The 15235-nt window shown below is 36.1% G+C and overlaps 1 protein-coding gene across 1 annotated transcript in view; it reads right to left on the bottom strand.

Annotated features, from left to right (window-relative positions):
- Positions 1-14630, bottom strand: part of Cftr (CF transmembrane conductance regulator) — a 136792-nt gene extending 122162 nt beyond the window's left edge. The window contains exon 1 of the mRNA XM_069996626.1: positions 14487-14630. Coding sequence (XP_069852727.1) covers positions 14487-14539 — 53 coding nt within the window. The 5' untranslated portion in view covers positions 14540-14630. The remainder of the gene's footprint in view (positions 1-14486) is intronic.
- Positions 14631-15235: the final 605 nt, after the last annotated feature.

Here is a 15235-nt window from a genome sequence, read left to right as displayed (position 1 = left end):
TTTTAAGCTTTTATTAAACTTTTATTGTAACTACTTCAATCTTTTTAAAAAATTGTCATGATTTCATATTGAGAGGAAAATTTAGTGTCTTCTTTATTTTTTTTTGGGGGGGGGAAGAAGGCTATATGTAAATCCATTGTATAGCTCATATGTAAGTTTCAGATCCTGTTCACAAGTTGAGGAGAAAAGATGTTGCTTCTTTCATTGTAGCAAAGCCCTGATGTCGTTGTAAGAGGTACCAACAAATAAAGCTCCCAGAAGTTTATGGAAGGAGAGTAGTAGTGGCCTTGCATTCACCCTCTCCTTCCCCGATCTCCACTGTGAATTCCAGAACAAAAGTATGATACAGGCAAAGAATAGATTCAGCATTTGGTTCAAGATTTACCATGGGGGATGAGAGGTCAGGGAGGGAAGCGATAGTGGACAACAACAAGGGAAGGGGTAACAATGATCGACAAGTTATATAGTCATTGCCTTACTCATGCAACTGTAAGCCGTCTGGACAGCAATAAAATAAAATAAATAAAATAAAATAAAACTTTGCAATAAAATAAAACTTTAACAAAAAGATTTACCATGGAACAAGACTCTACTTTGAGCACCTTTAAATCACTTCAATTAATCTTTATGTGTTTTAGATAAATATATAGGCAATGTACATTAATATTGGCAGTAAAAGATCAATACTACAAAAACCCTAAAGTGCAAGAGTACTTTAAGAGCAGATTAAAATAATAGATAATTAATTCATAAATTGCTCCTAATTAGCAATTTAACAGTTCAAAATATATGCAATAAAATATAAAATAAATATAAAAAAGTAAAAATAAAAAGACATACAAGTAAGTAATTGTAAAAGGCACAAATTGTAACACAGATCATGATAGGTTAGGGAAAATCATTTTTATAGGCATTTAAGAGTTGTTTTTTAAATCTCGAAATGTCATGATCACTTGCTTCCATGACTGCTTTAGAAAAATGAACTTTAAAGGAAACACCAAGCCAGATTCTCTTCCTTTTGAACTCTGCAGGAGCTCCAACTCGATGAAACCATTGATAATAAGATGGCTCTTAATTTTTAAAAGGATTCTCTTATTGCCATCACCAGGCCTGGATTCTTTGAGTTAGCCAGGTCGGACTGAAGCTAAGTTAATAACTTTTTTGAAATAAAACTGATTTTATATAAATTATGCATGGGCCTTTCTCCAGTCTGGGTTTTACTTCTTTCCCCATGGTGTAATGACACACACACACACATACACACACACACAGTCAGAGAGACAGAGAGTCAGAGAGAGAGATCATAAAGATTTTTCCTAACTACTATATCCTTAGCACCCACTAGAGAAGATGGTACCTATCATTCAATTTGTTTAATTATTGAACAAATATTACCACATTCTATGTTGATAATTTAGTTCCCTTGTGAAACTAACTTCTTAGATATAACATACATCTTTCTATTCCCATGGTCTTAATCGATGTTTTGAATAGGTTAGAAACTGAATAAATTAATGTGCTTTTAATTCCAATAAAACTATTTTATAGTCCATGTAAGAACACTAATTGTAAACAATTTTCTTAAACATTACTATTGGTCAAGTTATGAGAAAATCAAGTCATTTTTAACCATATGGTAAATGTAATGCAACTGTAAACTGTTTATCCCATACAAGGATCAGTCTTCCACAGCACTTCCTCCCATTTTCTGAGTTATAACTTAGAAATATTAAATTCCATAATCTTAAAACCCAGCCACAATTATTTTGTTGTCCTCAATAAAATGTCTACATATGTAAAATCTTGCATTATATAAATATTCTTTCTAGGCAGGCACAGTGGCTTGTGTGTATAATCCTAGATACGCATGAAGCTAAGATCTAGGGATCCTGGTTGTAATCCATCCCAAGCAGAAAACTGCAATTATCTTATCTCCAATTAACTCTTATCTCCAATTAACTCCCAAAAAAGTCAGAAATGGAGCTGTGGTTCAACTGGCAGAATGCTAGCCTTGAGTAAAAAAAGCTCAGGTGCAGTGCTCAGACCCTGAGTTCATACCCAGGATCAATCAGATCAATCAGCTCGCTCATTCTCTCTCTCTCTCTCTCTCTCTCTCTCTCTCTCTCTCTCTCTCTCTCTCTCTCTCTCTCTCTCTCTCTCTCTCTCTCTCTCTCTCTCTTTTCTAATATTTGGCATTCTTATTCTTAGTAGAAATGTAACAAAATTTCATAAGTCATTCTCCAGTTTTCTTTTGTCCTTTTTACAGTGATAATCTTCGATTATTCACATAGTATGACCCTTATTATCTATCTTCTGTACTACCTCAGTGTTATTTATTCATCATCACAGTCATAACGCACATAATGTTTAAAGGTTCTATAATTTACCACACACATGGCACTCTACAGATTCAAATTATTTCCTTATTACATTCTGTTCTTAAATATTGATAGCTATATGTTGAATTGTCTGTCCCTCTAAAATATTGGTGTCTCACAATCATTGCACCTCTGAAGTGAACTTATTTGGAGATAAGATCTTTACAGAGATAATCAAGTTCAAATGAGTTCACTGCCAGGGAATCTAATCACTGTGAGAGCGGTCCTTATAAAAAGGGGTAATTTGGTCATAGAGATAGGCACACAAGGAGTATACTCTGTGAAGATGAAGGAAGACATTAAAGTTGGTACCTCTAGAAGTCCAAGAATGCTAAAGATGGCCAATGTACCCAACAGAAGCCAGGAAAAAAGGCATGAATCGGACTCTCACTACTCCCAGAGGAAATTAAGCCTGACATCTTAACCTCACACTTCCCACCTCCTAAATTAAAACAATATGTTTTGGTTGTTTAAGCCACTCCATTAATGACACTCCATTACAGCAGCTCTCCCAAACACAGTACATTGGCCCTAAAGCCAGGGAAATTCTATGTTAAGATAAATGCACAGAGCAGGTAATCTAAATATACAAGATAGGTTTAAAATTTGGAGATCAAAATAAATGGCAAAGCAAAGGTCACAGACATGGAACTAGGCAAGGAATCTGCAGAGGTTTGATCTCAGTAATTTAGTGAACTCACTGGGTCTAGTTCATAGGACAGGAATGGTTAAATTTGGAGAAAAGCAATAATGTCTTAGAACCTGGACAGAGAAATGAATATGTTTCACAATAAACAAATGATGTTGACAATAAAGACTGCCATTTATTAAAGATCTATGTCACATCTGGTGTCATTTGTTTTCACTAAATGAATGGGAATGCTTGCACAGGGGACTTAACTATCAAGGTGCTCTTTAATGAGAGTATCATACAAGTCAGTGAATTTGGGTTAAAGAAAAGGTTGTTTGCCCTAATTTAAGTAGGCTTCAGACACTAAATTGAAGGCCTGAATTAGAAAAATAGACTAGCCTGCCCTGTCAAAAGAAAACTATTCAGAGGTCTCTGAACTCTTACTAGAACATCAGATCTCCAAAGTCTCCAGTTGTCAGCTAACCTTGCAAATTTTGGACTTGCCTGTCTTCATAATCATGTGAGCAAATTGTTTATAATAATTTATACACTCACACAGAGTCACATATTTCTGGTTCTGTTTCTCTGAGAACCCTAATAGATGCAGAGTAAGTACTCAATGAATGTTAGATATTATAAGTTTAGGCCATGTTAACATGGGATTAACTTATTGTGCCAATAAGAATAACTAAGTGTCAGAAAGATAAAGTAAACTGCCTAAGATCATAGTGTTAATATGTCACAGAGTGAGGAGTCAAGCCAAAGTACATGATTCCAAAGTACACGCTTTCTCCTTCTATATATTACTTCCTAAGAATTGACAATGAGGGTCGATATGAAACAGAATGTGCTATCATTTTCTAAGAGCCTAGATGGATAAAATTTAGGATTCAAAGGAAAGTCAGAAGGGAAAAATTACGTCAGTGGATATAAAACAATAAGCCCACCACCTTCCATTCCCTCAGAGTTTCTTCAAAAAAATCACTAAATTTCCATTTGACATGTCAATATTTTAATGCATTGCATTATTTTTAAGAAAGGAATTAAGAATCACATGTTCTAAAATGTGTTGTATGCCTATTAGAGCCCTTAGAGTTATCCAATCATTTCCCTTGGCTGCCAAGCTAATTCATTAGTGTCAACTATATAGGAAAACATTTTTTGACAGCTCTTTACACATATTTAAGCCTATCATCATCTTTCCTTGTTATCTCTGCATTGCATAATTGAACCACTCTCAATAGCCCATTATATCTCCAGAACACCTGCTCACAAAGGTCTAATCACAGCCTAACGGACTGCTATACAAGATCTAGAAAACGATAGATAGCAAATCATAGATGATATTATCATACTTCTATAGTAGTTTATCATGCTTATATACTTGAAGATGATACTGATTATGTGACTCACCATTAATTTAACATTCACTCTTTGCAAAATACATATATATATTGCATATTGTTTTTTAAATTAAGGATATTATATATTTATTTACACAATCACTTATCAGTTGCTTCTTTGGTAACATAATTAAGGTTTCAGTCTAAGCCTTTTATATCAAAAATATTCTTTTAAATCACTCATAGCTTTCCATAGCTAAGAATAAGGTTACAGGGACATGCAGCACTCATACCACTTTTAATTGTGGGACAGGCAGTATAATTTCCAGGCACAGGAAAGTGCTGAGCTTGGGGAACTTCTACTGTAATTACATTGCCTGGCATTCCAGACAAACTGCAAACTATATATTACCTGTATCTTTCAAAGCAGCTCAGACAATGATCTTTCTCAAGAAATATAAAGCAATAAACTACATGTAAGAAAAGTCAGTCTTGTAGGGTTTGCAGCAAATGAAAAATAATTCAACTAAAATGACAGCAATATTTGCCTTCTATGTTTTCCTAACTTTTTCATATCTCAACTTATTCAAGAGTTTTTAAAGTCAATTATAAAGGTTGACTCCATTTCATACATATCATACTATAAAAAATAGATATGTAGGATCAAGAAAATAATGCATAAATGTTATATAATCATTTTAACATTTGTTTGGGGAAAGACTATATCTTTGTATTTATAAAAATCTACTCTCGGAGGCATAGAATTCCATTGTGTATATATACCACATTTTCTTGATCCATTCATCTACTGAGGGGCATCTGGTAGATGTCAGTATAACATGTGGAGGAGATGGGGACAAACAAGTCGTTTAAGGATTCAGGTGGACCTGTTGCAACAATGAGAAGTACAAAATGTCATGTCAAAACCAGCTTTACAATGTCGGTGTGGGGGAGGGGGAGGGGAGCATAATTGGGTGGGGGGAGGGGGGAGGCTGGGAAGGGAGGTGAAGGGTAAACAAAGGAGGAGGCTGCAATGCTTGGTAAGAAATGTATGCATTATCCTGCCCATGTAATTGTAGCCCCTCTGTACAGTATGTTCTCAAATAAAATAAAATAATATTAAAAAAAAAATTAAAAAGGCTTTAAGTTAAATAAAAAAAAGAAAAAAATCTACTGTCTTTTATTGTCACATATGTTTGTATTTCCTTCAGTTCCATGAAAAATATAACTTGAAAATTTAGATTCACTGATAAACATACCTATCTATTTATTTTTTCTTTTATTGGCCAATGCTGGGGTTTGAACTCAGGCCTGGTCACTGTCCCTGAGCTTCTTTTTGCTCAAGGCTAGCACTCTACCACTTGAACCACAATGCCACTTCTGTTCTTTTTTGTTTATGTGGTGCTGAGGAATCGAACCTAGCACTTCATGAATGCTAGCCAAGCACTCTACCACTAAGCCACATCCCCAGCCCTCCTATCACTTTTTAAAGCAATGAAAATACCACTAGAAAAATTCAAGAAATACACACACACACACACACACACACACACACACACACACACACACACACACACACACATACACATACACCAAGAGACCAAGAATCAAGTACCAAATTGAAGAACCATTTACCAGCTAGCTCTGCCCTTTCCTCAACTCTGAGATATAAATGGAGAAATAAATATAAAAACAGATGAATGATAAATGGTAAAATCTGTCTTTTTTTTCTAACATCTGTAGCTTTTAGATTTTTTATTCATGACCTAAGAAATGGAGATTTTTTTCAATTCACTGATCACAATAATCTCTTTATTCTTTTCATATTTCTCTTTTATTAATTTGAGATTGGAATCTTCTGGAAGCTTTTGTGAATCAACCCCTATCCTAAGCCTCCTGAATAAGACACACAATAAGTTGAGGTCTGCTATAAAAATTTCCCACAGCCTCTTTGAATTGTATCCCTCAATAAAAATTTTTCTTAGTCTAGGGTTTTAATTAGGGTCTGTAAATTACCAGTATTAGAACTGGTCAATGTGAAGGATGGTATCATCATTATTAAAAGCACCAATTCCTAGACTCCACTTTAGACATTCTTAGTTGAAATCCCTGGAATTGAGATCCAGATCAACCAAAATTGAGATGTACTACTTGGACTATTCACTTAAGAGTTTAATGACCTCATGGTTCTTAGATTTAGTACACTAAATGAATTCACCAAAATAGTTAAAAAACCAAAACAAATTGTCACAGTTTTTCCCTTTCAGAGATTCTAAATTAGTACATATCAGGTGATTCTTAAGAATCTACACATTTATTGTGCCATGCTACATAGGTGTAATATAACATATAAAAACTACATTGATAATTAATACATTTTACAGTACATGATTTAATCAACCATAATTTGAGAAACAGTGCTCAAATGTTATAGAAATCACTGTTAATTATCAAGTAGGAACACCTAATTCAAAGAGCCTACATAATTATCCTAAGCATTTCATTATCCTGTTTCAAATTAGGTTCCTCTCAGCAAAATAACTAAATATTGAGCAAATTTTCATCAACGGCAGCTTTTTAAAAAATCTTTTTAATATATGTTTTTATTGTAACAATACTGTACAGAGGGGTTTCAGTTACGTGAGTAAGATAATGAGTACATTTCCTATTGGGCATTGTTACCTCCTTTGTTTTTCCCCTACCATGCCTTCCTTCCCCACCTCCCTAACTCCTCCCTCCCCATCCCCATGTAGTAAAATTTTCAACATAGTGTCTTGAACATCTCATTGTTACAATGGGTCAACCTATGTCCTTATTTCAGCATTTTGCAGTTTTTTGTGGGAAATTATTTTTAACGAACAACTTACATGTCTACTAGCCCAGAATCTAACTTTGCAGCTTATTTAATAAATTTCTCTCTGTATCTTAAGATTTCAAACTACTATATTCCTCATATTAAAGGCATAATCATAGTGCTAAGTAAATGAATATACATAACTATTCATGAATAAATTAATAACTAATAACACATTTGTATTTTAAATGATTATTTTCACTTCACTTCTTTCTAGCTAAGCAAATTTCACTGAACAAAAGTTAGCTTTGATATCATTGGGATGGCTACCTTTGGTCTTTAATTTCAACAATTTTATAAACTTAACCTAGTGACTAAAAGTTTGGAAGTCATTGCAGTTATATATTTCATATACCTGAATAACTATTCAATTTCTTATTATATTACTGACATTGGTCAAGGCTGTTTCCATGATCTGATCATGTATTTAGTACTTTCTTGTCTTACATAGATTTGTAAAGTGCATATAAGCTTTATAATGGCATCTATGGATAGGTAACAGCAATAATAATGTATCAGGTGAAAAGGGCAGAAAAGAAACAAATTTGAGTTTTCAGATGTTGAATTCATCTCTGACTTGAAAGGTGAGTTTCTTTGGTACTATTTGAAAAAACTGGATAGCCTCTGAACTGCTTACAGTGTGTGGCCTTTCACTTGGAGAAAGATAAGGCTCAAGCAAACCTTACCAAGCCCCTTATGATCTGGTCTTTACTAAGGTTTCCAAATGTATCTCCTACAAATTCCTGTCACATATTCTTAGAAAGAATGTATAGATAAGTCCTTCTCTGAATCCTCTGAAAGCACTTTGCTCACTCTTCTTACCATGGCTACACACAATCAGCTGGTTTTCTATTTTAAATGTTTTCTGAATTCATCCCCATTTTCTTTGTCTGGATAACTCTTACTGAAAGCTTCCTTTAAGTGTAAATGCAAACTAGCCTTAAGGATTAGATGTCCCTCTGAGGTCTTCGACAAACCCCTTGGATCCTAAGATTCAGAAAATTGATTCCATAAAGGCAATTTCTTTCCTGCTTACCCTCCCTACTGTCTTGCATGGAATGCAGTGGTGATAAATGAATGAGCATGTCTTTCAAACTGCTTAGATTCTTGACCTACCGCAGACATTCTGCTTTTTGGCTCCATTCCTTCAGGAAATTACCTGCCAGAATGAGAGCATCATTTCAAAGTTTATACTTCTAAGTATCCTAAATACTTTATCAAAACCTCTGGGTCATTTCCTTAGCCTATGAGCCAAGAATTAGCAAGTAGGCTATGCTATCAAAGTGTAGACTTGATGATCACAGGGAAAACTGGACAGAGTATTTCTCTTCCAAGATTTGCTTCCTTTGAGCCTTTTTATTTTGGGGAGGGGGTTCCGGTCATGGGGCCTGAACTCTGGGCCTGGGCGCTGTGGTTCTGGGGAATCAAACCCAGGGCCTCATGCATGCAAGGCAAGCACTCTATCACTGAGCCACCTTCCCAGCCCTCCTTTGAGCCTTTTTAAAATCAAAATGATGCCACCACTTCAGGACTGGTAAATGCCACCATAAATCTCTAGTGTTGATTTTATTAAGTCATTCTCTCTGAGCATTTTGGTATGGTCTGAATACTATACTAAGGAAGTCTAACGGACCATTACAATTTGGAGCAGTCAACAATGTCACAAGGTTGGAAGAAATTCATGGAGCTGCACACAGACTAGCAAACTTGACAAGCCTTAAAAATGGATACAACTGTGAAAAACAGATCTTCGAGGGCTCTGTCAGCTTGTGATTCGCTACATCAAATGATTTAGAAGTAACTTGAATTTTTAGCAGCCTCTTGTTTAAAAGAAGCCCATGCTATTTGTTGAAGCAAAGCTTTACAGTAAAGCCACTCTGCAATGCTAATTTCATATTGAAACAAATACTTGAATATACATGGAATAAAAGCATCCTCCCAGCTACTCAGAATCATGACCTGTGAAGACAATAATTGCTCTTATTCAGTTCCTTGGAGTAATTCACAGACTATATCAGAGCACAGCTTAAGGGCTATGAAACCTAATAATCCTAAACACTACAGAAACCTTGGCAATGTTTATTGAACATACAACCCCAAAGAATGAACGTTCATTCGGACGTACGTTCATTTGAAGGAACTCAAATAGTAATGTTGTGCTCTGACATAATGCACTTGACATATTTATAAAGTAATCATCCTGTCAGTTTTTCCCAAAAACCAGACTTGTGTCATAGTCTGTTTCCCCTTCTTGACCTCATTGCATTACCTGAATTGTGATCCAGGGAAATGCCCTGTACAGGATGCGTCAGGAATTAGAGGATCAAAATGGCCAAAATTGCTACTGAGTCAGAGGTGTTTTTAAAGTTTTGACAAACAACATATAACTGCATGCTAAGTGGTTAACACCCTTCCCTGATAGTTTGGCAATCCTATACTTATCTAATAGGGCTATCACACTGAAATTACAGGTTCTTATGAAAAAGACACTAACAAAAATAATATATTTTATGGTAGTGTTCATTCAAAGATCTGTTAAACAAGTTTCAACATTTATAGATAGAATATTATCACACTAAAGCCTACTTCCTTCCATAAAACATAAACAAAAAACTGGCAAGCCGTGATTTACCTTGTATATCAGTAGGCACAATGGAATATTTTGTTTTCATAACAAATATAAAATATTAATGAAACAGATAAGAAAAATAGATTCCACTGTTCTCTTTTTGCAAGAAAATGACTATTAAAAGCACACTGTATGCTAAGTCCTATATGTATATAGGAACATGCATTGAAATTCACTTCCAAATCAAAGTAAGAAAACCAATTTTAAAATCAGCCTAAATTCATTTCAAAACTGACAAAAATCAATTAAAGCAAACTTCATTATATGTATGGATATTTATTTTATCCAACCAAACCACTACAATTCCAGTCGTATCATATAGAGGAATACTTTTAGAACTCAGAGTTAACCCAGCCAAAACTTACACAAAATTAACACATATCACAACTTGAAAAGTCTGAGCTGCATAATAACAAAACTAATAACAAAATGTAATCAGCAAAAGGAAAATAAATGCTTTCCAGAACTGGAAGAAGGGAAAGTTGTTTGGTACTGTTGGGCAACATTGTTGAAGAGAGAGGGGTTCCTATGGCAGAGATATCCTCCTCCACTTCCTACAGGAGACAAAACTGACAAAAGTATGAAAATCAGGACTGTGGCTACTGAGTGGGCCTATGGATTTGCCCATGGATTGGTAAATGGACACATGATAGGCCAGCACCATGAGTAGTTGTGCAACACAATAGGAATTGTTCATTAAATCATGGTCTTTGTTTCATGAATCTTTTGATTTGGAAAGTCTATGCCTTGTCTGACAAATAAATCTGTGACCATGCATGTGCATTGATCAGAAGCAAGCTAGACACTTGTTAAGTTGCTAGTTTACTGTGACAACGTTTTATGAATACCTCCTAACAAATGCAAAAATATTTGTGACTCAGTCATTATTTAAGCCTTCCTCATTTATTGTAAATATGTAAAAATAAAATGTTAATATAAACTAATAGTAGTTGATTCCTTAATGATATGCTTTCATTTCTGTTTGGTCTTCTTCAAAATCATCATTTTCACATATTTTTATTATATGCTTAAATAATTAAGCTGCCAATGCTCAAGCCCTTATATTTGTTTTCATTAAGAATTGTTTTTGAACTGGCAATGGTGTTGCATGCTTGTACATCCAGCATTTGGGAGGCAGGAGGAGGAGGATCAAGACTTCAAGACGAGCCTGAGGTGCACTGCTGCAAATTCTAGACAAACCTGGGCTGCAAAGGAAGACTATCTCAATTGGGGGGAGGTGGAGAAGATATTTGTGGTGTGCCAAAAGATTTATACCTAATCTTATGTAAATGTTAGCTGTTAAATCTAATTATGATGATAATTCTGATTATGAGATATAGTGAAAAACTCATTGAGAAGCGAAGTAAAGTGATAAGTCTAAAACATGATTTTTAATCTAAACATAAACTATAACTGAAAGATAATTACGATAAAGAAGTAAAGTAAAAGTGCTAGACACTGGTGGCACATAACTATAATCCTAGCTACTAAGGAAGCTGAGATCGGAGAATCACAGTTCAAAGCCAACCCAGGCAAAAAGGTCCTCTCCGATTAATCACCAAAAAAGGCAGAAGTGGAGCTGTGGCTCAAACAGTAGAGAGAGTACTAGCCTTGAGCACAAAAGTTCAGGGACAGCACCTAGGCCCTGAATTCACTCCCAGGAACAATACACACATAAAATATGCACAAATAAAAAGAAATTTATATACAGTTTTCAAGGTTATTCCATAATAAAAAGATTAAAAATTTTTTGATTGATGTCATATCATTCAACACAGTTAAGCACACAAAATTAAACAGAATATGAGAAATTTGAGAAAAGACAAAGAGGAAAGAAACTAGATCACTACATTAAAAAATTAGAAGAAAATGCACAGGTACTTAAAGATAATAAAAAATACATTAAAAAAAGGAAAAATACAAACTTGAAACATTCCTCAAATCAAAATCTCTCCCTTGTAAACTTTTGTAAATTAATCCCACGGGAATATGAATCACAGTCTACATAATGCATCAAATCTGGCTTTAAAATATCTTATTTCATAAGTATTGTTTTCATAGCAGCTTCATCTTAATGTACTTGTTTTCCATGATATATGATATCTGATTTGTAGAAAAAATATTTTTCCTATTATGCACGACAGCTACTTGTGTCTTTAAATTTTGTATTTGAAATGAAACTTGGAAAATTCAGAAAGATTTTTCCTGAGCTCTTGAATTTCCAAATGTTAAATCATGAGTAGATTCTAAGTTTTACTCCTTTATAGCTATGAAACTAAATGAATCGCCTTCAGAAAGTTAAATTCTGAGGTATTTAAGAAGATAATGATTTTTTTCCCTAAATATCTGGTAAGGCTATGTTAGATGAATTTTCTCAAATTAAATTCTCAAACTAGCCTATTCATTTACCATACAGATTGATAGTCACAAAATTGTTCACAACAGCCAGGCACTGGTGGCTCATGTCTTTAATCCTAGCTACTCAGGAGGCTGAGATCTGAGGATCACGGTTCAAAGCCAACCTGGGCAGGAAAGTCCTTGAGACTCTTATCTCAGAAAACCGGAAGTGGTGCTGTGGCTCAAGTGGTAGAGTGCTAGCCTTGAACTGAAAAGCTGAGGGACAGCACCCAGGCCCAGAGTTCAAGCCCCATGACAGACAAAAAAAAAACAGAGATTAATTGGTCATTTTGCATATATATACAAGGCACATGGTCCTCTAATGAATGCAAAACCTGTGATTAATAATATTAATAATAATAGCAGCTAACATTTACTAGATTGAACACAGTACATATATATTTTTTAAGATTAAATCCTGTGTCACAGGTCCTACTAGATTCCAAGTTTTAAATGCCATGTCATGCAAACAGAGATGTTAAGGGACTTGTCTCAGATCACACAGCTACTAAGTAAATATGGAGTCGGAAGTCAAAATATTGGGAATGGAAGCCTACTTCCATTGACTTATAGGCTATATTGCCTAGCCCAATGGAATTTATAATTATAATTCCAAAGGAAGTTTATAATCACAGGTACTTGAGGTGATTGTCAGTTCCTATAAATAGTAGGAACTTAACTTTTAAAAGCATGGCCTATTCTTAGAGCAATATATTGTGAAATAGTTTGGAGAACAGAAATGAGTAGGCTCTTAACAAATTTAGGCCCTATTATACCATATTTTCTTTTCAAATTGACCTAAGAGCATTTTTTAAATATAATGAAATATATTAGGAAAAAAATTCAAAATACTTCTGTAGATAAGCAATTCTGAAGTTCCATGTTAATTAATAATCAATAATCTCCATAGTAAAAATAATCACTGATCTCCTGAAAATTGTTTGTAGATTTCTCAAAGTGCTTTCATAATAGTCCTATAATTCATAACCATTAACATTCCAATTTAGTAAGTAGTAGAATAATAAGTAGATCAACAGATAAGCCAGTTTTATAGACAAAGTAACAACAGGTACTGTAAAGATCAATGCAAGAGTAATTCCAAAGAGTAAAGTCCTTTTCTTTCATCCACAGGGAGGAGCTCTCCTTCAAAGGCCAATGGCTTCTCCTTAGCACCTGAGTTCTAGTTCTACGGAATATTAGAGAGATATGAAAGCTAAATGTCCCTCACATACAAACATACATATATAAGGTCAGATTTCTAATACACGTGGCTTTTCTGATACTTTAACATGCTGATTCATTAGGAAAGTATGAGTCAAGTAATGTCCCCTGGGAGAGCTGCACCTTTTCATTCATTCACACAAGGGTAATAATAGGAACAAAGCAGATACAGTATCCAAAGAATAATTCAAATCTGAAGAGCTACATTTAATTGCAGTTGCCTAAGACTTTGAATTTTAACTCTTATTTAAAAAAAAATCTAGTCAAAGGAAGTTTGCAAGCTTTTTTACAGCTCATCACATGCAAGGTAGAATATGGGTATAATTTATTAAATGTCACTTGGATAGAATATCCATGCCTGTACCCACAGCTTTGCATTTCCATAATTCTCACCTCTTTTTTTTGTTTTACAATTTGTAGCTCATAGTATGCACACATTTTTAAGGTAAGTTTCTCAATAGATTTGCTTTCATTCTTATGAAGAGCAACAGGATTGTGTCAAATACTTGTTAAGATTTACTTACTCAGTATCCCAACAATAAAAATTTTAAGTACATAATTCCCAACTCCTCTCCCGATTTTTTTCCCCCTAAAATTCCAACAACAAACCTTTTCTCACCACCCAGCCACATACAAGCCTGACACTTGGGTGCCAAGGAGACAAGTTTCCCACAGGCATGAAGAAGAGAAAATAAAGGAACAAACTTTTAAGACTTGATCTATAATAATTTCATAATTTATCTTTTTTTTCAGAAAAAAAAGAGTCAAAGAAATTAATTTCACCACACCACGGTTAGACTTGGGGAGTCTGCCTTTGAGTTGCCAGTCGATTTTGCTCTCTATTCAAACAGTTTATGGTTTTACCGCTTCTTAACGTGATTCTATCCTACAAAATCACAATGATGAATGATAGTGCATCTTAAAAAAAATAAATAAAGAAGCCTTCCTCCTTCCCCCAAACTCTTTCCAGATTCGCTCCCTCCTCCTTCGTGGGCACGTGACCTTCCAAAGATCCGCTGGACACCCTTCCTACCTGAAAAAAAGTTTGGCGAGGACGCTGGCCTTTTCCAGAGGAGACTTCTGCATGGTCTCTACAGGCACGAGGTCCCCGCGGGGCAGGCCGGGCGCGCTCCCAGTGCCAAAACGCCCTGCTCCTGCCGGTGCCGCCGCGCACCCTTTTTTCTCTGACCTGCTGTGATGTCATGTGCTTCCCACCCTCCCCCCCACCCACCCCCATCCCACACACCTCCCCTTTCCCCGGGCTCCTTCCCCGCCTCCACTTGCCCAGGTTAAAAGCCAAACGGCTGCTAGCCCGGCCCCAAATTTGCTCCAGCCGCTTTCTCCACCCTGCTGCGCACCCCGCCCGCGCCCCGCGCGCGCCCCTTCCTCCTAGCCTCCCGCCCGCCCTTTCCCAGCCTACACTCCCACCTTCCTCCCTCAGTCCTTCCCTCCCTTCCTGCTCCACGCGCTCCTTCCAGCTCCAGGACCCTAAGGTCCAACCCGGGACCAGCCCGCAAGGCGGGGCACAGTCCCCGTGCAGCCGCCTTCAAGTCTCCCCGGGCCGAGACCGACGCTCCGGGACCCCAAGCGCCCGGCCCGAAACTGACCCAGCCCCAGCAGCCTCCCGGACCCTCCCGATGCACCAGATTTCACGGGACCCACCACCAGCTGCCTCCAGCTTCCCCGATCCTCCTCCTCCTCCTCCTCCTCCTCCTTCTCCTCCTCCTTTCTTCTGAGATCCTAACCCGGTTCCTGTTACGTCTGCAGGTGCATTTTTTTGTA

The sequence above is a fragment of the Dipodomys merriami genome, unplaced genomic scaffold, assembly GCF_024711535.1.
Source record: "Dipodomys merriami isolate MVZ:Mamm:240054 unplaced genomic scaffold, mDipMer1.0.p SCAF_5, whole genome shotgun sequence".
Lineage (NCBI taxonomy): Eukaryota > Metazoa > Chordata > Mammalia > Rodentia > Heteromyidae > Dipodomys > Dipodomys merriami.
Note: the sequence above shows the minus strand (reverse complement) of the source record. Positions and strands in the feature narration are given on the sequence as shown.